Genomic DNA, 26,490 nt, shown 5'->3' with positions numbered 1-26,490 from the left:
CAACCCCAGAGTGTTGGCTGAGGAAAACTCTCACACTGTGCTGCTGGGAGCACACAAGGTGCTAGGTCCATTGAGATACATGTTCAAGATGCACGTGCCCTTCAACTGAACGATTCCACTTGTGAAAAGTTGTCCTCAGGAACCAGTCCATCAATTGGCTTGGACGAAGCTGTGCATCTTTCAAACTGTTTTGTTGAAGGGTGAAAAGGTGAATTGACCCAAGTGTCTCCACATAGACAGTTGGTTAAATAAACTAAGGTGTATCTACACATCGAAGTATTCTATAGCTGTTGAAAATGTTAATAGACATCTACATGTATTTACATAAAAATTCAGCATATAATTTTAAGTACAAAAAGCAGTCTGTAAAAGCATATATGATACCTTTTACAAAAAATGCATGTATTTAAATGATCTATATGTATTTACTGGTGCTACTCTGAGAATATTAATAGTTCTCTATGAGTGTTAGACTGATGGATGATTTTATGTTTGTTTGTTCATTTTACTGATCTAGATTTTATGATAACTATATAATAAATAGGAATTTCTTTCATAATTTACCTAAGAGGGAGAGGATAAATTTGGGATAGGCAGGTCTGTCAATAGTATATGAAGGGCCTAGAGCAAAAGTATGAGTCGAGGGCTGGCATATTTATGTCTAAATGTTTGAACCATATACCTTAACATTCCAAATAAATATTTTAAATAAAGTTGTAAATATTTAAATATTTTAAGCTATTTTAAGAATCAAACTATTCTCAATCCTAGCATTTGATGGCTCCCAACTTTCTATTGAAAAGAAATAACATATTGTAGTGGATTCTGCCATCTGCTTCCCTGATCCTCCTTCAGAAAGAAAGAACTCATTATTTCAGTTGCTAAGAGTGCTGCTGGTAGACAGCCCTCAGCTGCCAACCCTCTTCAGGAATTGCCTCAGCTGAAGACAGTCCCCTCCCCCAAGGTCACACTTGCTTCCTGCGGGCACTTCCTATCCTATGACTGAGGGTCATAACCTTCTTGTTTCAAATTGGAACAGCTTAACTTTTCCTGCTTCCTTCTTTTCCCTTCCACAGGTATTGATCCCAAGAATATTCCCTAATAAAAATTCTTCATGCTGAACTCTGTCTCTGAGTCTGCTGCCCAGGAAGCCAACCTGAAAGAGTTGGTCAAGAAGTTGTTCAAGGAAGCAAACACTGTGATGCAGTTTTGGAAATGGATTGCCTGCTGGACAGCTGGCAATGAGGATCTCATCATTGGTGGTAGGTGGAGTAGATAGGTCCTGGAAAAGAGGTAGAAGAAGAAATTGTTAGAACCTTCCCAGGTAGGGTACTGGGGTGGCACACAGGTGGGAGGGAATGCATTAGTTGGTGCTGGGTATCAGACCTTTGAGAAATATGAGGGAAATACTAAATATAAAGAAGGGGAGAAAATTGGATGGTTATTGCTAAACTTTATTGACCCCCTAGAAAAAATAATGAAAATGTGAATAAAATTAATCAGTAATTAAAAGTTACATTTGAAAACCAGAGGGTTTCATGGATAGCATAAGAAGACACTTTCCCTTTTTCCAGATATAGAGAAATCTGAGGACCAGGCATAAGACTTATTGAAAGCAAGCTTAAAAGAAAGTTAAAATCCCAACCAAGACAAGGCTTCTATGCCAAGGTCAAGGCCCTGATTAGGAAGGAATGTGACCCTAACACATGGGATGGGGACCACCTGGTGGATGTTCCTAAAAATCTTATGTCCCCAGATTCTTCTGAACCCATTGGATATTAAGAAGTGTTCCATTCTTCCCTATTGAGCATTACCACTCTATCTTGTTTGAGGATTCAGAGTTATTTCCCCTGTAAGATAACATGGAACTCCCTTGGAATTTGCCCCTATCTGCCATCCCAGCATTGGACCTATAACTTAGCGGCAAGCCATAGCATAACCTAGATGAGGATACACTGGGTTAATAAGGAGAAGGACTATATCAACAAGGAGCTGCAGGACCTAACCTAGCCAGCAAGTATTAGCAGGTGTTGAGGGAGTAAGCAAGAGACTGAATTTTGAGGAGCTTGATAAGGGGGGCTGGAATATAAAATTGAATATAGGAGAATAAATCAATTTGAGAGTGCTTTCCTAGGATATGAGATTTAACACCCTGGCAAAAAACCCAGGTGATGATTTGAACTCACTACTAGGATTGCTCTTCAAAGTATGGAAAAACAATAGCTTACTTTAAGTGAGGTATAAATGCCAGAGTGACTAGAGCAGATGGTAAAGGATTAAATACTTGGAGAAGTGAGAATGATTGAACAAATATATTATGTAAGGTTAAAAAATCTTCCAGAGGTCTATATTCCACAGGACACACTGTTTACTAAACTGTAAGGAATGTACCAGTGAGTGAGGCAGCACCATCACTAAGAATTTTGGTGGTGACACTGCCTCTGCAGGCCAGATCTCAGAGTAGAAGATGATGTCGTGGAAAAAAGGAGTAATGACAGATATGGTGATGACTGAAACAACAGAGGCAGGATGGCTGCACTCAACTGTCAGAAGTCAGGTGGGTGCAAACACCACGTACTACAGGGTCAGAGTGGCAGATGGGGAGGCCTAATCTGCAGAAACCTACAGAGATGATTAGTAGAACATAGTGCTGAAGGTGGATAAATGGTTAAGAAATGGTTAATAGGACATGGACAGTCATTTTAATATGATGCCTTGGTGAAATTAGACAGTTAAGAATCTGTACCATAAATAAATCAAAGATGGTTGGCAGTCTGAGAGAAGTTACTTCGAAAACAAGTCAAAAATCCCTTGGTTAACTTGTGATCCTAAGTCAATTTTTGACTCAGAGCACACTGTTTGAAGGAGAGGCTGGGTACCCAGGAAGAATGATCCTTCTATTGTATCATGCATAGTAATGATTCCTCCATCCTTCCATTGACTCAGGAAATTGTGCCAAGCAAAAAGGAATACTCAAACATTTTGAGGACAGATAGTTGTTCTGAGTTGATGTGGATACCCAGAAACCTAAAATGCCATCATAGCACCAAAGCTCCAATGGGGGATGTGGGAGCCAGGTAGTAAATGGGATACTAGCCTAGTCTGATTTACAATGGATCCACTGGGTCCACAGATTCACCCCATGGTTATTTTCTTTATTACTGGATGTATAATTAGGATAGATGTAGTTGTTACTTGGTGTGAACACAATTATAGTTTCTTGGCCATGGAATCAGGGCTATTTGTAGATGAGAAAGCCAAGTGAATGCTTCTGAAACTGCATTCCCCTGTCCTGGCCAAGATGGTAAGTGAAAACATATAGCATCCTGAGGAGGGAGGATGGCAGAAATTAGTGCCACTTTTAAAAACATAGAAAATGTAGAGATGTAGTTTCAGTTATATTTTCATTTAATTCACCAGTTTGGCCCATGCAAAATATGAACAGAACCTGGTGGGTGAGAGTGGACTATTTCAAACTCAAATGGTAAGGCAATTCCAATGGCCATGCCAGATATAGTATCTTTGTTAGAACACATTAACATAGTCTTAGGTACCTAGTATTCAACTATTGCTGTGAAAAATATGTTTGTTTTCCTCTCTTTATAAGAACAGAATATCAGAAAAAGCTCACATTCCCATAGACAATATTATGCATTTGCCGTTTTTCCTCAAGACTCTACTGTCACATCTCTGTCATAATATAGTATGAAGAGATCTGGACGATCTAAATAAACTTCCGAAGGGTTATCACTTTGAATGCTTCGCTAAGGCACATGCACCACAGAGGGCAAGAGATAAACCTTACAAAGATCCAGGGGCTGGTCACATTAAGGGTAATTTTAGGGGTTTACTGGTCTAGGGAATGCTGGGAGATCCTCTCCAAAGTAAAGGACAAGTTTAGGGCATTTTTCACCTTCTCCATGAAGAAGGAAGTTCAATACCTGATAGGCCTCTTTAGGTTCTTGAAGCTGCACATTTCACTCCTGGAATTACTATTTCAGCCCATTTACTGGATGACACAAAAACTGCCAGCTTTGAGTGGGGCAGAGAGCAGAAGAAGGCTGTGTGATCCAGGATGTAGTTTCAAGCAGTCTCGACACTGGCCCATAAAAAAAGACAGACTCTATGGTATTAGAAGTATCTAAGTTGGTTAAAGATGATAAAAGATGTGCAGTTTTCATCACATCTCTGTGGGAAAATCACAATGTAGTGAGGTTTCTGGACCAATGCCTTTTGTTTAGAGAACACAGAGAGACAGATGTGCAGAAGCTTTTTCCTAGGCAAAGTGCAGATATTTAGGGTTACAAGTTGAAATGTGCCAACAATGAGTGCCAGATTACATGTGATACAGGCACCCATTTTCTCCTTACTGTATGTGTGTGTGTGTGTGTGTGTGTGTGTGTGTGTTTACATGTGCACAAGTGTGTGTGATATGCAAGATCCTCCAGATCATGAGGGTCTCTCACATCTAGTTCTAAAGTTTAAAAGGCTAGGATATCAATAGACAACATTCCTAGATATTTTGGAAAGTTAAGGGTTTTTTATAATCAATTCTGGGTCATATTCTGGTCTGATTCTTTTTTCTGCTTTTTGAATTTAAATTTTTTTGTTCTAATTAGTTATACATGACTGTAGATTGCACTTATGCATTTTGATAAATCATACATACATGGAGTATAATTTCTTATTTTTCTGATTATACATATTGTAGGATCACATCTGTCATGCAGTCATATATGTACATGAGGTAATAATGTCTATTTCACTCTACTATCCTTCCTACCCCCATGCCCCTTCCCCTCCCTTATTCTAGTACTGTCATAGTAGCAGACTTGGGCCTCAGGAGTTGGTTTAAGATTTTGTGTATACTGGTCTTGCTGGGCCATGTGCCAATGAGGAAGCATTCAGCATTGCAATGCAATCTTTCTTCTTGGACAAAAAGGTTGGTTTATGGAAATCAGATGAACTAATTGGCCTTTAAGGGGAAAGCATATAATTAGGAGTGGAGGGCAAGGGGGAAGCAAAGTAACATTTTTCTTCCCTTTATATTTTTCAAACGCAAGAGAACACATTTCAGAAGGGGAACAAGTGAATTCTGATTTGAATTCTTTGAGTTTGAGGTGCCTGTGGGATTCCTAATTAGAGATGATCAGTGTTCAATTGAAAGGTATAGGTCTAGATCTCAGAAGAAAGGTCTAGGCTGAAGAAACATATGGATGGTAACTGAAGCTGGGGAGTAATACAGATATCCTCAGTGAGGAGTACAGATAGAAAAAACAGGACAGAACACCAATTTGATATAGGTGGAATTTTGGCAGAGGAATTAAAACTGAGTGTACAGTTTCCCATAAATATTATAATGCATATCTCTGAACTTTAAAAAATTATGCAAAATATACAACATTAAAATCTTCACCATTTTTGGTGTATAGTTCAGTAACATTAAGCACATTCACATTGTTGTGCAATCATTACCACCATCCATCTCCAGAACTCCTTCCATCTTCTCAAACTAAAATTTGTACTCATTAAACAAATCCCATTCCCCTCTTCCCATCCTCTGGAAACTCCCATTCTATGTTATGTTTCTATGAATTCTGCTCAAGTTCCCTCATATAAGTGGAAGAATACAGTATCTGATTTGTGACTATTTTATTACACTTAGCATAATGTTCTTGTATTAATCTTCTCAGGGTGCTATGACATAATACCATATATGGAGTGACTTAAACAATAGAAATTTATTTTCTGGAGGCTGGGAATTCCAAAATCGAGGGCATCTAGTCTAGCAGTTTCTAGTGAAGGCTCTCTTCATGGTTGCTTTACCACTCTGTCCTCAGATGATCTTTCCTTGATGCATTGTCAGGGGGTGGTGGGGTGGGAGAAAGAATGAGTTATTTTGTGTCTTTTTTTTAATAAAGACATTAATCATGTCAGGGACCCCCACCCCCAGCATTTGATATTACTTCCTTAGAGACTCCATCTCCAAATGCTGCCACACTGGGGGTTAGAGCTTCAACACATGAGTTTTGGGGAAGAGGGACACATAATTCAGTCCATAATGATCTTCAACCTTCTATACATTCTTTATACAAAAATTGGGGTCCTAGTCTATGAACAGTTTCAGAACAGTTTTTAAAATGTAATTTTCATAATTATAGAGTACTGTAAGGATTATAACAGTGACAACAATAACATGAATTCAGCAGAACATTCTTTCATCCTTCTCCATCTTCAGATTTCTCCTATCTAAAGATAATTATTTTCAAATTTCTTAAATATCTCTTTTGGTATTACCTCCATATTTACAAATAGGCTTTTCTTCTTGAATTTTAAAAATTTATAGATGCCATGGCTTTGTACAGTGGAAAGATTCAGTTGTCTTATACCTTCTACCCTATACGCAGCCTCACTTCTACATTCTGCCCAACATATTGCTGCAATATCACTATATCATGTTAAATCAATATTTAGTGTTTTTATTATGTTTATGTAAATATTTCCACAATTGAAGTGTTAGAAGGAGAGGCACTTCAGAGCATAAAATATCACTGGACAGCCTGGCTTCAAATCATGGTTTTGCCACTTGATAGCTGTGTGATCTTGAACAAATCTCTTCATTGTTCTCTGCATCACTTTTTCCATATTTAAACTGGGAATAACAGCAATGCTTATCTCTTAGAATTGCCGTGAATATTAAAATATTAAGTATTCAGAGTACAACTAGGTACATTAGTAATTGGCATATATTTTGCCAATTACTAGAATAAATTTTTCTTGGAGTTAATTATTGCCTTATTTTTAGTTTGCTTAGTTTTTAATGTACCTGTAAATAATTCAAACCTCAGTATTTTAGTGGAAATGTAACTCCTCTCAAAATGGTCAAATGCAGTAGCAACCTATCAGTTTCTGTTCTTTCTGTACTTCTGCTCCATTATGAAAGACTGATCTCTAGGCCTAATGTACAGGTATTATCCTGGGGATATTCCCTTGTCATTATACTTAATTTTTCTTAGTTGCTTTCATGTTGGGTCTTGCTTTTGCTGAATCCTATGCCTTCTTGTGTCTTGAGATTTATGACCTCATTTTGATGGAGTACCTTTTTGTTTCTGAGAAAAGGTATATAAGACATAAATACTTTGAGATTTCACATGTCTGAAAATGCCTTTCTTCTACCCTCACACTTGTTTAATAATTATTGGACATTAGAAATCTTGGTGGAGACCATTTCCCCCAATTTTTAAAAAAATTACTTTTTAACCAAAGCTATATGTGAATATAATTTTAAAAGTCAAATGATTATACAAAGCTGATGCATTAGTTTGCTTGAACTTCCATAACAAAATGCCACAGATTAGGTTGATCAAATAACAGAAATTTATTTTCTCATAGTTCTGGAGGCTAGAAGTCCAAGATCAAGGTCCCCTCAGGGTTGATTTCTGGTGTGACCTCTTCTCCCAGCTTTTAGATAGCCACTTTGCTGTGTTCTCACATCACCTCTTCTGTGTGCACAGGCAGAGAGAGTTTTAGGTATCTCTTCTTTAAAGGACACCATTGTGGCCTAATTTAATGTCAGTTACCTCCCTAAAGGCCCTATCTCTGAATGCAGTCATATTTGGGATTAAGGTTTCAACATATGAATTTTGGGGAACACAATTCAGTTACTATATTATGTGCATGTATGAATACATAACAAATCCCACCATTATTTACAAATATAAAGAACCAATAAAATATGGAAAAAAATTCAGTTAATAATAAATTGCTATGAAAACAACAATATCTTTATATGTGTTTCTCACTCTCAGAGCAATCAGATGATTCAACTGATTATTTTTGTAATATCTATGTCTAAATAACATGCTTATATTGCTATTTCTTGATTTTTGAGCTTTAATAATTGATTTTCTCCTATGGATATTGGAGTTTAGATCTTTATTTTATACCCATCCCTGCCAATTCTCATCATTTCCAGATTTTTTACTCCCTGCCCTCCCAATTGTTGTATTATTACTGGCATTATATTGACAGTATTATTTTGACTATGTACATACTATTGATGGCTAATTCATAGTACATTGATTACTTTTCCTGTCCTGCACAACTTTTTGTTTTCTCTAGATTTAATCTCTCCCTCCCCCATTTTCTTTTTATCATCAACATATCTCCCAAGTATCCATCAAATCATGTAAATATTCTCCTATTACATTCAAAGAAATTAGATATTCTATAAATTTTTATTTTTTTTGACAAAGTTTCTCTTGGGAATCTTCTGACATGCTCCAAAGTAGACTGCACTTTAGGCACGCAAGACGTTTATTTTAGGATCCATTTCACAACAACTTTGATGATTCTTCTTGCTCACTATTATGTTGGATTCACTGTTTCCTGGATCTCTTATCTCCCTCTTTCTTGGTTTATGTCCTCTTGACAGAGCACATCTTCCAGTAGCTTCCTGAGAAAGTGCATATGCAAAGCAAATTTTTGAGATTTTTCAAATCTGAAAATGTTACCCAACACTTGATTAATAGCATGGCTAAAGTTGGAACTTTGAACTGGAAATTCTCTAATGTTCTCCTTTTAGCTTTCAGTATTACTCTTGAGAATTCATATCTCACTCTGGCTCTTTTTAAATATGTTTATTTTTAATAGGTAGCACATGCATGGCTTAAATTAATAATAAAAATGCAGCAAAAAAACTCCTTCCACTGTTGTCCTTCTTCTGCTCAGTGCTCCTTTTCTCCAGATGATCACTATTATTAGTTTATCTTTCTAGGATTTCTTCTTGCATATGTAAGCAAATAGAAACATAAACATTCTTATTTTACCCCTTTACATGGAAGATAAAAGATAATATACATACACATACATTCACTCATTTGCTGTCTTGCACCCTATTTTTTATGTTGTTTGTTTGCTTGTTTTACTTAACAATACATTCTGGCAATATTTCCATGTAAGCACTTAATTTGAGAGCTTGCATTGGGAGAATGTTTCTTCTTCCAATATGAAACTTGCACTTAATTCTGTTTTCAATACAATTTATTATACCCACCATCAGCCATACTTATGAGTCAGAGTTCTGGTTTAATTTCTCCAGGGAGTAAACCACCTGGGAGAAGGGAACTAAGGGCTAGAGGGAGTCATGGGTGATCTAATTACACCTTATTAAAAATTTCAACCAATCCTTCTGTCCTTAGTCTGAAGAAAACACTTCAGAAGTAACTAGCACCTCTTGAGCCTTTATAGAGTTCTGTGGAGTGAATGACATATCCCTAGCTCCTCCTCCTCATCATCAGTGGCAGGTAGATTTTAGGGTTTTTTTCCTGCTTTTCTAGGTCATCCCTTACTATCCACCTATCTTTCAAAAAATTGTTAATATAGCACATGGAATATCATTTGTTTTTATATATCTTATTTTACTGTTACTTTAATGGGATTTAATATGAACCTGATATATTTATATACACACACACATACACACATGCATGCACGCACACACACACACACACACACACACTTATGTATATATATATGTTAGAGAGATTTTAAAGAATTGGCTGGCAAGTCTGAAATTTTTAAGGCAGGTTGGAAAGTCAGGTAATAGTTACAATCTTGACTGGAATTGATGGGGCATGTAGCATACTTAGAAATTCAAATAGGATTTCTGTCTTGAGACACAATTTCTTCTTCTCTATGAAGATTCGTGTTTTGCTATTAGGAACTTCAACTGATTGGATGAAGCCCACCCCCACAATGGAGGGTAATCTATTTAAACAGATTATAAATGTTAATTACTTCTACAAATTACCTTCATGGCAATATCTAAACTAGAGTTGACCAAACAACTGGGCATCATAACCTACTCAAGTCGACACATAAAATTAACCACCATACTCTACCCCTTGTCAATTTGGCTTGTACACATCTCCAAATAAAGAAATAGTAAGGTAATACTTTCTTCCAACATGATACAAATATTATATGTACAACTGAAATACACTAATCTTGGGCTGGAATTGTGGCTCAGTGCTGGAGTGATTTCCTAGCATGCATGAGGCACCTCATACATGCTCCTCAGCACCACATAAAAAACTAAATAAAATAAAGTTTTTTAAAAAGCTGAAATTATGGGCTGGGTATGTAGCTCAGTTGGTAGAGAGATTGCCTTGCAGGCACAAGGCCCTGGGTTCAATTCCCAGCACCACAAAAAAAAAGCTGAAATTATTTTAAAAATGCACTAATCCTTTCCACAGGAGAAGAGGATACAAAGTCCTTAGGTAGTGTTCACACTTTCAAAAATATCTAGTAACTTAAATACTGTGATGTAAAGCTAATGCATCTTATGTTATGTGATAAAGGAATAAGGGAGGGAACAAATCAAAGATATTTGCTATACACACAAACATAATCATAAAAAATAAGGAATAAATACACATAATGATCACATTATTGATTTCTATGATTGGTTATATGGTTATTGCTGGGTTTTGTAACCACTTTCTTTCACTATAAATTTCATATTCCCTTTGTTCTTCACAAGTACCTCAGCTAGTAATGATGTTTTGCTAGCTTGGGCAATCTAAACCTTCAATCTTGAAGGGTCTGGTCTTTACTAGTCCTACTTGAATTGAATTGTCTGTAATTTCATATTGGGTTGTAGTTTTCCATTAATCCTGTTATTTAATCAGGATCTCTAACACCAGCTAGTAAGTACAGCAAGTCCCCTCATTGGCTGTTGATTCAGAGGCATGAGGAGTCCAAATTGATTGCTAGTAGTCTTAACTTTCAGTTCAATGCAGTCATCATTAAGTTTACTTCTGGAAGCATTGCTCCCTTTTTAACTAAGACCTCTAGGCAAGAGGAGCATAAGATCATGGAGACAAGAAGCAAAACTTTACTAGTAGATCACTAGGGATGATAGTGATGTCATTCCCATTTCTAACCCCTTGATTACTGGACTTGTGAATCATGGTTATGGGAAAAATAGCACCATATACTGGATGTTGATTTAGAGCATACACAGCTTCCTGGAGAATATTACCCCCACGTGGAATTGCCTATAAGGAAATGTCAATTAGTTGGATCTGTAGCTGAGTCTTCACAAGGCCATCCACCATTCAATCAAGTCAGCTGCTTCAGAATAATGAGGTACATGGTGTAAGCCCAGTGAATTTCATGAGAATGGGCCTATTGCATTTCACTTGCTGTGAAGTGAGTTCTTTGATGAGAGGAAATGGTGACATCCAATTCATAATGGGTTGGTAATTTGGTAGTCCATTGTTAGGTGTTCAGTTTTTACTAGGACCCAGTAGCAAGCCAAGAACTGTTTCTTTAAAGGTAACTAGTTATCCTTGAAAGATTGCATGGCTTTGGTCCACCATCTTAAGTTTCTGTACTCTGATTCACCTATTGGGAGCCTATCAATAGCTTTAAAAAGCATCTCTATCTGCCATTGCTAGTGACACTTCCAGCACTATTGAATCTTTTGGATCACACAGTCCAACTAGCAGACCAGTTTGCAAGGTAGTCTGGACTTGTTGCAGAACTTTCTCTTGTTCTGGGTCCCCCCTTAAAACTAGCAACTTTTTCTTGGTTACTTGGTAAATGTGACAGATTAACACATCTGAACAAGAAATATGTTGCCTCTAAAACATCTGGACACTATCTCTTTTTTGGTGGTACAAGAAGTCAGGTGAAATAACTTACCTTTCATCTTGGAAGAGCTATCTCAACATGCTCCACACAACTGGACTACTAGAAATTGTGCCGAGATGAAAAGCTCCTGATTTTTTGGTGCTCCTGATTTTTTGGTGCCCCTGCCTACATGCAATATATGGCTAATAAGTCTAGAGTAGTTGTATTTCTTCCTCACTTTGTTCAATTAGCATACTGTCATCAATGTAACTTGTCATCAAGTGTGGTAACTTGTGGAAGGGAAATGATATCAAGGTCACTGTGGACTAAATTATAACATACAGGTGGAGAGTTGATAGCCACTTGACTTAGGATAATTACTGTTTTACTGATCTTGCAAATTGAAAATAAACTTTTGGTGTCTTCACAAGTAATTATTGAGAAAAGCATCATTTATTGGGTCAATAGCTGCATACCAGTGTTTAGGGAATGTGTTATTTTGCTCAAGCAATGAGAATACATCTGAAGCAGAAGCTTCAATTGGAATTATCACTTCATTAAGTTTATGATAATCCACTGTTATTTTCCAAGATCTGTTTTATGCACATGCCAAATAAGCAAGTTGATTGGGGATGTGGTGGGATAATCACCCCTCCATCAAGTCATTGATGGTGGCACTGAAACCCCTACAAGAATGTGATATAAGAAACCTATTTTCTTAAATGGAGGAAGTTTAGTTGTACTTGGCCTTTCCTACCATAACAGCCCTTGTTCCACAAATAAGTGAACCAATATGGGGATCCTGCTTGCAGCTAGGTGTCTATTCCAATGATCCATTCTTAAGAATTATAGGGAAAGAACCATAGGATGGGTTTAGGGGCCTACTGGACCCACTGTGAAATGACCTAAACTAAAATTCCATTGATCTCCTTACATTGATAAGACTGTACTCTGACTGGTGAACCACAGTGATGCTTTGGGTTTCCCCAGAATTAATGTCAATTCAGAGCCAGTAGTTCCTGCAAGGTCTGTTTATTTCCTTTTCCCCAATGCATATTTATCTTGGTCCCAGTTCATACAGCCTCTTGGGGAAGGCTGAGAGAAGGACTATCAGCAAAAAATTTTGGCAATTTACAGAGTCCTTCCTCAGAAGGACCTGGGTTCCCCTTCATGCAATGGGTTCTGGATTGTAAAGTGGCTCAAGCATGAGAATTCATTGAGGGGCCAGGACTGTATTAGATTTATGATTTCAGTTAGACTTCTGTCCACTTGACCTAAAACTCAACAGTTTATACAAATTAAGTAAAAATTTAGTAACCTGTTCACTTCTTTTACTTCCAGGGATACAATGATCAACTAGGTATTGCCATAGGTTTGCAAATCGGACTACTTCTTTGACTTTCCTGTTATGATAATTTACTTCTTTGACTTTCCTGTTATGGTAATCTGTCCTCCTTTGTCTTTGGTGATTGAGTGCTGTCATTTGACTCTGTCCATTCCAAGATCCAATTATCCCTTTTTCATTTAAGGATCCTAGTTCAGTGGTATCAGTTCTCAGTGTAATTCCTACCTTTCAGAGAAAACTAATCCCAGAGCACTTCAATGATTCTGGGTCTGTCCTTACAAATGTATTTCTTATGGCTTGAGTGAAAAATGTGCCCTCTAGACCCTTCCAGTGTGGGGAAACAGGTCTAATATGATAAAGTCACCCTAATATTCCAATTTCCCCAAGCCCTATGATACCTTTTGATACTGTATATGAAGGAAGTTCTGGCATTTCAACTTAGTTTAGTATGGGTAAATTTTTTTATCCATATTTCATCCAATCAAACCATTAGAGTGCTTTCTAACCCCCTAAATTGAAAAATTAAATCCAGAATCTATGCAGAATTGTTCCATACTGATAAATTTGACTGGATCAGATTCGATATTCTTTCCACCATTATCCGGTATCATTAATATCAATCCCTTGGTGTATTTTATGCATTTGTCTACATAAATTAGAAAATCATGAAGTTCTTTTGGAGTTTAGTATATCTCCTTATGGGTCACATTTTCTACCTCTGCTTTTGGTGTCTGCTGTGACTTTAGACTAGTTATAAGTTCAAAAGCAAAGAGAAATGGTAAGGGTGGGTCTTGAGGAAAATCAACAATGACTTACAAGGTGACTACTTTTTGGAGACCACTATAGTTTCCTCAAGCAAATCAGGGTTAATGTTAGATGGGGATGGAAGAGCTGCTTTTACTGACAAAGAAGACTCAGTTGAATTAGTGTTTTAAGGTCCCTAGCTTTATCAAGATCTACCCCCATGTCCTCATTAAAACTTTTGAAATTCTGTTACTTCCACATGAGTGGCTATATTTTAATATTAGATACTCTGTGAGTTAGAAATTCAATTAGGCTACTCACAGGATAAGATTATGGGTTTGGGTTTCAGAAATCTCAGTTCTGAAGCTCAAGGATAAAGTGTTAAAGGATAAAGGATTACTTTGGGGCAGACAAACTTTCAGGTCATTTATGCAGGGTTTGAATATGAAACCCTGAACTCATTTCTTTCTTCCTCCATTTCATTTGGCACAATCGGGAGTAATCAACCAATCTCATTTTACCTAGTAGTTTGACAAAAATGTTCTAAGGTATCAAAGGTCACCAAAACCTTGACTTTCCCAAGTATGTGATTAGGAGTAGTCAGTTATGATATTTTGTATATTTCTAGTGACTTGTCATTTCATAGGTTATCAGTGCTCTATTTAAAACTGGAAATAGTCATTAGAGTCTTTAAATCTAATCTTATTGGAAAAATAATTCCAATACCCTGAAATTGAAAATTAAGGTTATGTTCCCATAGTACTGCTCTTGGTACCAAAATCTGTATTTAGCAGGGTTCTTCAGAGAAACAGAACCAACAGGATACACACACACATGTACACACACACATTTCTTTTGAGGAATTAGCTTATGCAATTGTGGACCTGACAAGTCCGAAGTTTACAGGGCAGGCTGTCAGGCTAGAAATTCAAGTAAGAATTGATATTGTAGTCTTCACTCCAAAATCCATAAGGTAGACCACAGCATGTTGGGAACTCAGGTAGAAATTCTATGTTACATTTTTAAAAAATTGATTCCTTTTAGTTATTCATGGCAGTAGAATCCATTTTGATAAAATCACACAAACATGGAGTATATCTTATTCTAATTAGGGTCCCAGTCTTGTGGATATACATGATGGTGTGATTCACTGTGGTGCATTCATATATGTACATAGAAAAGTTATGTCAGATTCATTCCACTGTCTATCCCTGTCTCCTCTCCCTTCCCTTCATTCCCCTTTGTCTAATACTCAGAACTGTTAAACTTTTAATGCAGAATTCCTTCTTCTCTGGAAAATTTGTTTTTGTTCTTAAGGCTTTCAACTGATTGGATGAGGCTCATCCACATTATTCAGAATGATCTTCTTAAAGCCAGTTGATTAATAATGTTTTTCACATATACAAAAACACTATCATAACAACATATAAACTGGTGTTTGGTCAAACAATGAGGAACCAAAGCCTAGCCAAGTTGACACATAAAATTATTTGCCAAATGCTCAGTAAAGTATATTTTTAGTGAACTTTCTCAAATCTGGTTAAAATATTTTATTTTTTCCTTTATAAAATGAATCATATTTATTTTTGATGTTTTATAACATAAAGTAAAAATTCATGATGCATAACTTTACACACTTGCTTTTTAGAGATGAAGAAATATGGTTAAATGGAGTTATAAATAGTTGAGCTGGAGGAGCAGAACTAGGGGTTGGGAGGGGTTTTTAGGGAGAGACTTTTAGCATCTTTGTACAAATTTTATTGTTTAATCATATGAATGTATCATTTTGATAAACAGAAATAAAATTAAAAGTTTTATAGGAATTCTGCATAATACAGCACATGCATATATGCACTCATCTGCCAAAAGAAATAGTGACAAGAAAAATAATTGGAATGGTTCAGAAAAATATTAAGAAAGTAAACATCCTACTCTTACCGTATCTCCATTCTTCATTTATTTTTGTGCAGGGACTGGGTTGTAGAGAAAATGATGTATTTTCATGCTTGAAAGAGGAAAAATGAAGAAAAATTGTATTTCAACAGAGTAAGGGGTATAAAAGGGTTCAAAGAAGATGTACAAATGCCTTATAATTACTTTTGTAAGTGGATACCTGGCAGATTGGGGTTTGTGGGGACAGGGAGTTCTCTCAGATTAAAGGCCTTATTCCACTCATGACTACATTCCCACCTACTCACCTCAGCCAGAGGTAAAACTGTATATAGAGTCCTGAAGTAATCCATCACATTTGAGGATGTGACTTAAAGAAGGAGATTGAATTTCCTAACTGTTGTAAAAGTTGAGTAGAGCAAGTGTTTCAGGGGAGGGAGAGAGGAAAGAAAGGGAAAGTACTGAATAATGAGACTGATCAAATTATGTTCTGTGCATATACAAACATGGCACAATGAATCTCAGTATTATGATAATTATAATGCACCAATATCTGTTGTGGAAGACAACATTTACCACCAGTACTAACTAACATAAAGCCTCAATTTTAAATATGAACAAAAAAACAAAAAACCCAAGACATACAGTAAACCTAGTTGCATAAAAGGTAGATCCTATATTATTCAAAGTTTACAGAAAATATAAGAGAACTTTAAGAAACTTCTAACTTGTATTCCCAAAAAAATCTGAATAGATAGTACATACATAGAACAAGAACAGATCATTCTGAATATGAGAAAATGGACAGCCAAAATGAGTTCTTGTCAATTAAAAATACGATGGGTGAAATTAAAAATAAAACTTCACTAGAAGGGCTAAGAACCTAATGTATATGGCTGAAGATGGATTTGATTATTGGGAGAATTAATCACGGAATTCTTCTTAATTCAAAAGAGAAATAAATTAGAAAAGGTATGTGAAACAGGGCTTCAATGCAGGCAATTCAATAGCTACTCAAGGATTGTGAAAAATTAAACAATTAAATACTAGAAAAAATACTCCTCATGGTCTTGGTCCTCTAGATCTAAATGACACACCAAATGCTGATTGGGAAAAAATATAAGGCATGAATAGAAAGAATAGACACATCCTAGTGAAATTTATTACTTATATGAAAAGCATAAAACCATACAAGCTTCCAGAGAGAGGAAAAAGGTAACTTTTAAAGAGAAGAAAATGAGAAGACTATTGGGTTTCTTGTCTGAAAATTTATGCTACAATAAAAAATAGAATAATGGAGGAATATCTCTAAAGTTCTGAAGAAAAAAGAACATGAACCTAGAATTCTGTACACAACCAATCACATATAGTAGCAATAATTTGTGAATCTTAATATAATTTTTAAGAAAGAATCCCTAAAATTATACTGACATGCTATCAAAATAAAGTAATAGAACTGAAATTTAAGATGACAAAAACACATTTGGAAGCAGAGTTAGGATAGGATTGAAGGTATATTAAAAGTCACATCTTACTTGAAATTGAGAACAGTTATAGATACAGGTTAAATTGTAACAGTGGTAGAAGATATGTTTATATATGTTTGATAAGATTTTTTTTTATTTAAACAAATTGGATACATGTTGTTTCTCTATTTGTACATGGAGTCAAGGCATACCATTTGTGCAATCATAAATTTACATAGGGCAATGTTGTTTGATTCATTCTGTTATTTTTTTCCCTTCCCCCCACCCCTCCCACCCCTCTTTTCCCTCTATACAGTCCTTCCTTCCTCCATTCTTACCACCCTCCTTAACCCTAACCCTAAACCTAACCCTAACCCTAACGCTAACCCCTCCTATCCCCCATTATATGTCCTCATCTGCTTATCAGCGAGATCATTCGTCCTTTAGTTTTTTGAGATTGGCTTATCTCACTTAGCATGATATCCTCCAATTTCATCCATTTGCCTGCAAATGCCATGATTTTATCATTCTTCATGGCAGAGTAATATTCCATTGTATATATATGCCACAGTTTCTTTATCCATTCATCAACTGAAGGGCATCTAGGTTGGTTCCACAATCTGGCTATGGTGAATTGAGCAGCTATGAACATTGATGTGGCTGTATCTCTGTAGTATGCTGATTTTAAGTCCTTTGGGTATAGGCCAAGGAGTGAGATAGCTGGGTCAAATGGTGGTTCCATTCCAAGCTTTCTGAGGAATCTCCATACTGCTTTCCAGAGTGGCTGCACTAATTTGCAACCCCACCAGCAATGTATGAGTGTACCTTTCTCCCCACATCCTCGCCAACACCTATTGTTGCTTGTGTTCTTGATAATCGCCATTCTAATTGGGGTGAGATGAAATCTTAGGGTGGTTTTGATTTGCATTTCTCTTATTACTAGAGATGTTGAACATTTTTTCATATATCTGTTGATTGCTTGTACATCTTCTTCTGTGAAGTGTCTGTTCATTTCCTTAGCCCATTTGTTGATTGGATTATTTGTATTCTTGGTGTAGAGATTTTTGAGTTCTTTATAGATTCTGGAAATAGTGTGATAAGATTTTTAATTGCAGCTACTAGTATAATCAATCGCATTCAATGTAGAATTTACAAGAGACTAAAGGAAAGACTATGCCAGGAAATACCAAAAAGATGCAATAAGAAATTTTGACTAATAGAAAACAAAATGATGGCTGGAATAAGACTAAAAGGAAGCAATTACAATTAATGTGATGCTTAAATTCCTCTATTAATAAACAAAACTTTTCAGATGGGCTTAAAAGAACCAAATGGTCAGAAGTGGTGATGCATACTTGTAATCCCAGTGACTCAGGTGGCTGAGGCAGGAGGATCACAAATTCCAGGTCAGCCTCAGCAGTTTAGCAAGGCCCTAAGCAACTTAGAAAAACCCTGTCTCAAAATAAAACACGAGTAAGGGAGCTGGGGATGTCACTGAGTAGTAAAGCAACCCTGAGTCCAATCCCCAGTACACACACACACACACACACACACACACACACACGAACCAAGCAATATGATCTTTGTAATGCATACATTAAAACCAGACATAGCATGGCTGAAAATAAAAAGATAAAAAAAAAACCAACCACATGCAAATTTTAAAAATCAGGAGTGTTAATATTGATATAAAATACATTTAAAGTAAAGTGCAATAAAAGATACAAATAAGGTTATTTTGCATTTATAAATAATATGCTCTAACAAGAATATAAAAGGAAACTTCATTCCTCAAACAGCATAGCATTGAAATATGCAAATAAAAATTGTGGACAATATAGCAGAAAACCCTATTATCCACTGAAATTTGAACTAGCAGTTTAGCTTATTGAAAAATAAATTGAAACATGGGAGTAAATAATGAAATACATGTTAGACATTTTATTTTAATTCAGAATATATAAATATACATTCATTTGGCTGATTTTGAAGTAGGGGCAATAATTTTCCTTTGAGTATAAGTCTTCTGATTAGAGTTTCCCATCATTTTTCCTCTATAAACCACAGTCATGATGTATCATGTAATTTTCAGTTTTGTTTAGTCGATCTCTAAAACTTACTCACCTTACATAACAGAAACTTTATACACATTGAACAACAACTCATCATTCTTTCCTCTACTCAGCCCCTGGCAACTATACTATTCTACAGTTTTATGAGTTTGATTATTTTAGATACCTCATATAAGTGGAATCACACAGTATTTATTCTTCTGTGACTGGCTTATTTCACTTAGCATAATGTCTTCCAAGTTCATCCATATTATCACATATAGCAGGATTTCCTTATTTTTTTTTGTGGTGCTGGGGATTTGAACCCAGGGCCTTGTGCTTATGAGGCAAGCACTCTACCAACTGAGCTATATCCCCAGCCCCTTATTTTTAAAGGTGGAATAACATTCTATGGCATATATTCCAAGCTTTCTTTCTTCATTCATCTGTTGATGGACATTCAGGTTGTTTGCAAAACTGGACTATTGTGAATAATGCAGCAAGGGACATGGGAGTGCAGGCATCTCTTTGAAAGCTTGATTTCAATACTTCTAGATATAAACATGGAAGTTTAATTTTTGGAGGTATCTTTATACAATTTCCATAATGTCTACACCATTTTACATTCTCACCAGCAGTGTACTGTACAAGGGTTCCAATTTCTTCACGTCCTCACCAACACTTTCTATATTTTGTCTTTTTGATAACAGCCATTCTTATTGGAGTGAGGTGATATGTCATGGTTTTGATTTGCATTTCCTTGATGATTAGTGGTGTTGAGGACTTTTCATATATCTGCTGGCAATTTTTACACGTTCTTTGGGAATGTATTCAAATCCTTTACCCATTTAAATTAGATTATTGTTTGCTGCTGAGTTGTTTGAGATCCTTATATATTCCAGATATTACTCCCTTGTAGAAAAAAACTCCAGTTTTAAAGATATCAATTCTTCAAATACAGATTTATTGCAATACTGCACTAAATGTTTACTGTTTTATTCTATATATTGTTCAACCTTGTAACTTGACACATCTTCATACATATGTTCTTTATACTTGCAGGATGTAAGGTGGAAATTGTTAAAAGTGGTTGTTAGTAGAATGGGCATTTACATTTTTCCTGTATACATTTCCTGTATACATATGTTTAAAAGAAATAAGTGTATATCACAAGGGAGGATGGATAGATAAGATAGATATATACTGATTTTTCTACTGAGGGGATATATCTTTTTTTTCTAAGAGTAGTTTTAAGTTTTTTAACATCATATATGCCTGAGTCATGTATGTCTGTGAGAATCTGATGAAAGCTATGATTCCTCTCCCTAATGAAATGAACATGTGTATACACACAACTTTAATACAATTTCTGATGGTTCACAGAATTGATGAGGTAAGAACACCTACTCTAGGTTAAGTCTGGTCAGTGTGGCCAGTGTGGACTGTTCCTTGGGCCTGTGCATACTTTTGACTGAAGATGTACCAAGATGGATATGAACTGGCAGGCAGTGAACCTGCAAAAAGGTTAGGTTCCTCCTGGGTGACCTGCAGTTAAGGAGGCCAGAGAGAAGTCTAATAGGCTGCACTTCTCAGATCAGGAGGTGACAGCAGTGTTAGAAGCACTGAAAATAAGGGCAAAAAGGTGGTAGGGAACAGATTTCTCTTCTATGAATTGTTGAGTTACCTCTGTGGGACTGTGGGGGAGGAAATGAAGGAGCCAAAGGTCTATACTCAGGTAGTTACCTGAGTAAGTGTGGCATTTATCATCTTAGTCATATATCCACATGTATTTTTGGATTGAGTAAAAAACAGGTACCTAAATACACCTAATAATAGGTTCTGGAATGTGTGAGGGTTGAAAGGGTAGCTAGTTCCCTACTTCTTGACAGGGTAGGGAGGATGGGATCATCTCTGCATCCTTCACCCTCAGCTGCCTCAGCCTTAGTAGATTGGAATCTGATCCAGGAGCAGGTGTTCATAGCAGCCATCAAATCACAAGAAGTTCATACAACAGTCAGACAAGACTTTGGAAACTTAAATGTATGTTTTTTCTTAAAGCAAGCAACACAGGATTTTGTTGCTTTTATTTTACCAAATTGCAAGTTGAGTCAAAAGGAGAAAAAGGAAATGAGTCATCTGTAAAATGACCAAGATTAGACAAATGATGATCACTTCATGGACTAATTTATAGATCATGTAAAAATTTTCAGTTTTCAATTTTAAAACAAGTTAGTATGTCTTGAAAGCTAGTATTTGGCCATAAGTAGTACAAACATTTTTCTTGAGTAACAAATAAAATTTCATTATTTACAAATAATGAATTAATAAAGGCATATTTTTTCCTCCCACTTAAATTTTCCACTCAAATGAAAATGGCCACTATTTGTTTTCTCAATGGAAAAGTAATGCACTAATGATTGTTAAAAATGAACAAAAAGATTTAACAGCATAAAGCCCTCCCATTATTTGTCATCCTTTTCTGAGATTCTGCCACCCTACACTTTGGCATAGGGTTGCAAGCGAAAATATTGGACCTTCATAGCTGAAGGGGTGGGAAAAAGCAGTTGGAGTAGAAATAAAGAAGATAACAAAATAGTTCCTCAATGAGGAATAAAAGGCTAATGGACATAGGAGCAGATGCAGCCTCTCCGTGTTAACCAAAGAAAGGCAAATTCCAACCATGAGGAGAAGCTAATTCTGGTCTCTGGAATTGGTAAAGAGGAAAATGAGTGGCAGGACCTGATGTGGTAGGGAAGGTAGGGGGAGGGCCGGCTTCTGCCGCACTGCTGGTGGGAGTGGTAATTGGGGTCCTGATCTCACAGATGACGTGGCCCTCACGTGAGCTAGAGCCGACGTGTGCAGACGTCCTTCTAATACTGGTCTTCGTTTGGTCTTGCGCTCTCCCTATTATTGCCCGAGAGCGGGCGGGCCTGCGGTAGAGAGAAGGAGGAGGAGGAGAAGGAGGAGGAGGAGGAGGAGGAGGAGGCAACTGCCTGAATCCCAGCAGGTCCGTGCGTGAATGGGCGCTTCCTGGGAATCCCTGCCTTTCAAGCAGCGGAGGGCGGAGACCGAAGAGACTTGGCATGTTTTCTTCACACCCTCGCACTATCCCTGGCCTTTCCTAGAATAAAAATGGTGGACTTTGGAGTGTCAGATTCCGGGGAAGACCCCAGAATATGAGGGGGAATCTTTGGCATCCCAGGGCCTTGAATCGGGAAGGGCAGGTATTAGGATTGGTGTCTTGTGTGCTTGTCCATTCTACCAAGCCAGAATATTGGGGCCGTGTGACTGTATGATTGTCGTTATCTCGCTCTCTCTTTTTTTTTTTTTTTCCCCAGGAGGGCACTGTATGATTTGGAGCGAAGAATAATCTACCACGAATTCCTGCAGGTCAGTGTAAAGCTGGGATTTCCCCGCAGTCCCCAGACCTTTCCATAACTTGAGACCATTAACTCTCCAGCAGTTTCCCAGCTGTTTTTTTTTTTTTCTTTTTTTTTTGGGGGGGGGTGGTCAGGGAAAAGGAATGTATCAGTACCTGCACGGAAAATGGTTATCACTCGGGGTGGGTTTGGTTGGGGAGGGGGACCGAAGAGCTCTTTTGGTCGTCTTTCACTCCCAGAATTTTCCGTACTCCCACATCCCGCCTCCCTCCCTCCTTTCCAGCGGTTCCAAAGGGGTGTGGTTTTTTTGCTGGGAAAATGGCCGACCGCTGGGGCTGAAGGTGGGGGGACACCGGATAGCGCGGGAGGGCTGGTGTCAGCGGAGACCAGCGAAGTGAGGGTGGGTGAGATACAAAAAGGTGAAATCCGTCTGACATTCAGAACCCCAAATTTGGAAAAGCTGGTATTGGGATTCTCCGACGTGTTCTTCTGTCCACTGCTGTGTCGCCTGTGTCTGTGGATCTTGCCCCTGAAGGCCTGTCCAACCCTAGCAGCAGGAAGGAGAGAATTTTGTCCAGATCCAAGTAGGTCAGTGAGGGCGATGGTACTGGGGACATATGGGGTGGAGGATGATGGTGATTGCAAACTGTAGGGGTCTGATGGGCCTCCTTCTTTATCCCTCACTTTTCCTTCTCTCTACACCGGGAGCTTGCAAAATAAAGTGCTCTGCAGGTAACGCACAGGCAAGAAGGTGATTGGTAGGGGGCGGGTGTCAAGAGAGACCTGGCGTGGAGGTGGGGTGGAGAGGACTTTACTCCAATTCACTGTTTGGGATACAGTGTCCCTGACCTTAATCTGTCCACCAAGCCCTCAGTCTTAAAGTTTGTCAGTTCCTAAGTTTGGTGGACGTGGAAACCGAGATGAAGAAAGGAATTTGTTGCTGAGCAGGAGAAATTGGTATAATTGGGCTGGGTTATATTGAGTGGGGAGGCTGTTCTGATACCTTTGAGATGGTGGGGATTGTGAAAGCAGGGGTGGAGTGCAAGATCTTAATGCATTTTATGTCTATCCGGCTTCTAGTTGCTACTCTCCTCCACCATCCTTATCTTTATAAGGAAGTGGGTGTGGTGTCACCTTCAGAGGAAGTGATTGACAGAAGGGGGGATGGGGTGGAGAGTTGGAGGTGAGGATCATCTGAGGAGGAGGAGGAGGAAGATAATTTCAAAGCTCCAACTCTTTGAGGACAGAAGCTGTCCTCAAAGCTGGGAAACATTGTGGAAAGAGAGACAAGGGTCAGTGATTCAGAACAGGGACATTATGTACTGTCCTAGGTGAGATTGATCTGTCTCCTGAACTCTCAGCACCTCCCTCCCTGTTCCCTATCTGCAGATCTACAGGACTTAGTGCACTTGGAGGCTACAAAAAGAAGAAAGAAACTACCAACTTCTGCTTGTGTATGTGAGGACACCACTGCCCCAAGATATCTGGTAGGACAGAGGTCATAGGGAACTCATCAAAGACTTTGAATTTAACATTCCTGGGTCAGGTGGCAGAACATGAGGTGGGAAAGTCAGTATATGGGGACATTTTCCAAAACGAACTTCCCAATAGAGGAAAACAATCAGTGATCTAGATACTAGCCCCTAAGTCCTGGCCAATATTCCCATAGGTTTATATGTTTGCAGGTAAGTGGTTCAGTTTGTCTGCATGCAAAGGCACAAAAGGAGGAGGAGCCCATGGCCTGAACTCTTTCCTTTATTCCTAGGTCCCCCTGTATCTGCAGTTGTAGCAGAGACTGCCCTCAGCAGCTGAAGACTCTACCTTCTAGTCGTAAGAATTTTTTTGGGCCAGAGCAAGCCTGGTCTGTGCCTGGGCTAAGGAATTTGCCCCAGCTGTACCATGGGCCGTACTAGGGAAGCTGGCTGTGTGGCAGCTGGTGTGGTCATCGGGGCTGGTGCCTGCTACTGTGTATACAGACTGACCTGGGGAAAAGATGAGAATGAGAAAATCTGGGATGATGATGATGATGAATCTAGTGACATATCAGAAATTGGGGTGGAGACTGAGAAAGGATCTAAGACTAACATTGGAGTGGGAGCTGGAACCCAAACTCAGGGTGATGTAGAGATCAGGGCTGAGGTAAGCTTGAGTCCTCAGAGTGTTCCAGGTGTAAAGAAGGAGGCCCACTTGGGATCCCAGAGTGGAGGTGGCCTAGAGGCTAAGGCCAAGGCCCTTTTCAACATCCTGAAGGAACAGGCAAGTGCAAAGGCAGGCAAAGGGATTAGGGTTGGCACCATCTCTGGAAACAGGACCCTCGCACCAAGTTTGCCCTGCCCAGGAGGGAGAGGAGGAGGCTGCCACCCCACCAGGGCTAGGGCTGGGAGCAGATCAAGTGGAAAATCCAAGGGAAAGACACGAAGTAAGAGCACCAGGGTTCCAGCTACAACATGGCCTGTCCGCAGGGGCAAGTTCAACTTTCCCTATAAAATTGATGATATTCTGAGTGCTCCTGACCTTCAAAAGGTGCTTAATATCTTGGAGAGAACAAATGATCCTTTTATTCAAGAAGTAGCCTTGGTTACTCTGGGTAATAATGCGGCATATTCATTTAACCAAAATGCCATACGTGAATTAGGTGGTGTCCCAATTATTGCAAAACTAATAAAAACAAAAGACCCCATTATTAGGGAAAAGACTTACAATGCCCTTAATAATTTGAGTGTGAATGCAGAAAATCAGGGCAAAATTAAGACATACATCAGTCAAGTGTGTGATGACACTATGGTCTGTCGCCTGGATTCAGCTGTGCAAATGGCTGGACTAAGACTCTTAACCAACATGACTGTGACTAATCATTACCAACATTTGCTCTCCTATTCTTTTCCAGATTTTTTTGCTTTGTTATTCCTGGGAAATCATTTCACCAAGATACAGATTATGAAACTAATTATAAACTTTACTGAAAATCCAGCCATGACAAGAGAGCTGGTCAGTTGTAAAGTACCATCAGAATTGATTTCCCTCTTTAATAAAGAATGGGATAGAGAGATTCTTCTTAATATCCTTACCCTTTTTGAGAATATAAATGACAACATAAAAAGTGAGGGGCTTGCATCATCTAGAAAAGAATTCAGCAGAAGTTCACTCTTTTTCTTGTTCAAAGAATCTGGAGTATGTGTGAAGAAAATCAGAGCATTAGCAAATCACAATGATCTGGTGGTGAAAGTAAAAGTTCTAAAAGTATTAACCAAACTCTAATTTGGAGTCTGTCACCAAAAATATTGTGGCAATTTTTAAGTTTGCCATTGGGAACAATGTGTTTTGTAAATTCTTTGTTTTCACTGTGCTTATATTACGAAGATGCTTTCAGCTGCTATTTTGGAATAATGAATGCAGCAGATTATCAACAGCGATTGATGCTGGGTTTAGAATGGACCATTCTAAGGATGCCAAATGAATATTAGAGCTTGTAGAAAGAAAGCACTTATCGATTTGATCTTGCTACATATATTATTTTTACTCTGTACTTTTAACTGACAGTGAGTATACATCATAAGTAACACTTTTGCGTTGGTTTACATTTGTTAATATATATGATTTGTGTTTTATCAATAAAGTTGTGTGTTTTAAGCAGCAGAAAAAGAGACATTGTCATTTTCCTTCAGTGTATGGTCTGTTTGGAGAGACAAGGTGTATGGAAACAAAAATACATTAACAAAACCAGGACCATCTAGTCACGCTCAGATGCATCCCATCAATGCTTAGAGGCAGCAGAAGCTGCTGAATCCAGCAGTGCTCAGGGAAGGTTTTACAGAGGACAGGGACACCGGGACACTATAAGTAAGCTGGGCTTGAAGGATGAGATAGAAAGGCCAGAAGGGCACTCAAGGAGGGAAGAGTGGTGGGAGAAAGGCAAGGAGCAGGCTGACCTGCCTGGAGTGCAATGTGTGGGGAGGCGAGTGAGGGCAGGGTCTGGC

At 38.0% G+C, this 26,490-nt stretch overlaps 1 protein-coding gene across 9 annotated transcripts; it reads left to right on the top strand.

Moving 5' to 3' along the window:
- The first annotated feature begins 1,137 nt into the window (after positions 1–1,137).
- ARMCX1 (armadillo repeat containing X-linked 1) lies at positions 1,138–26,172 on the top strand. Of its 9 annotated transcripts, none has more exons than XM_079122733.1 (5): positions 1,138–1,262; positions 22,472–22,523; positions 22,974–23,101; positions 23,903–24,000; positions 24,279–26,172. In XM_079122733.1, the coding sequence occupies exon 5, from the start codon at positions 24,413–24,415 to the stop codon at positions 25,769–25,771; it is 1,359 nt and encodes a 452-aa protein (XP_078978859.1). In that variant the 5' UTR covers positions 1,138–1,262; positions 22,472–22,523; positions 22,974–23,101; positions 23,903–24,000; positions 24,279–24,412; the 3' UTR covers positions 25,772–26,172. The 9 variants fall into 9 exon arrangements, with proteins under 9 accessions (XP_078978859.1, XP_078978856.1, XP_078978855.1 ...); XM_079122730.1 differs by having other exon boundaries at positions 22,955–23,101; XM_079122729.1 differs by lacking the exon at positions 1,138–1,262 and adding an exon at positions 22,075–22,140 and having other exon boundaries at positions 22,955–23,101.
- The last annotated feature ends 318 nt before the right edge of the window (positions 26,173–26,490 follow it).

This window comes from Sciurus vulgaris (genome assembly GCF_902686455.1).
Source record: "Sciurus vulgaris genome assembly, chromosome: X".
In the NCBI taxonomy this organism is placed as follows: Eukaryota; Metazoa; Chordata; class Mammalia; order Rodentia; family Sciuridae; genus Sciurus; species Sciurus vulgaris.
This window is presented reverse-complemented; position numbering and strand designations above follow the sequence as displayed.

Bases quoted from the DNA above. Each gene is read 5' to 3' on its own strand.
- ARMCX1 (XM_079122733.1), top strand. From the start codon at position 24,413: ATGGGCCGTACTAGGGAAGCTGGCTGTGTGGCAGCTGGTGTGGTCATC.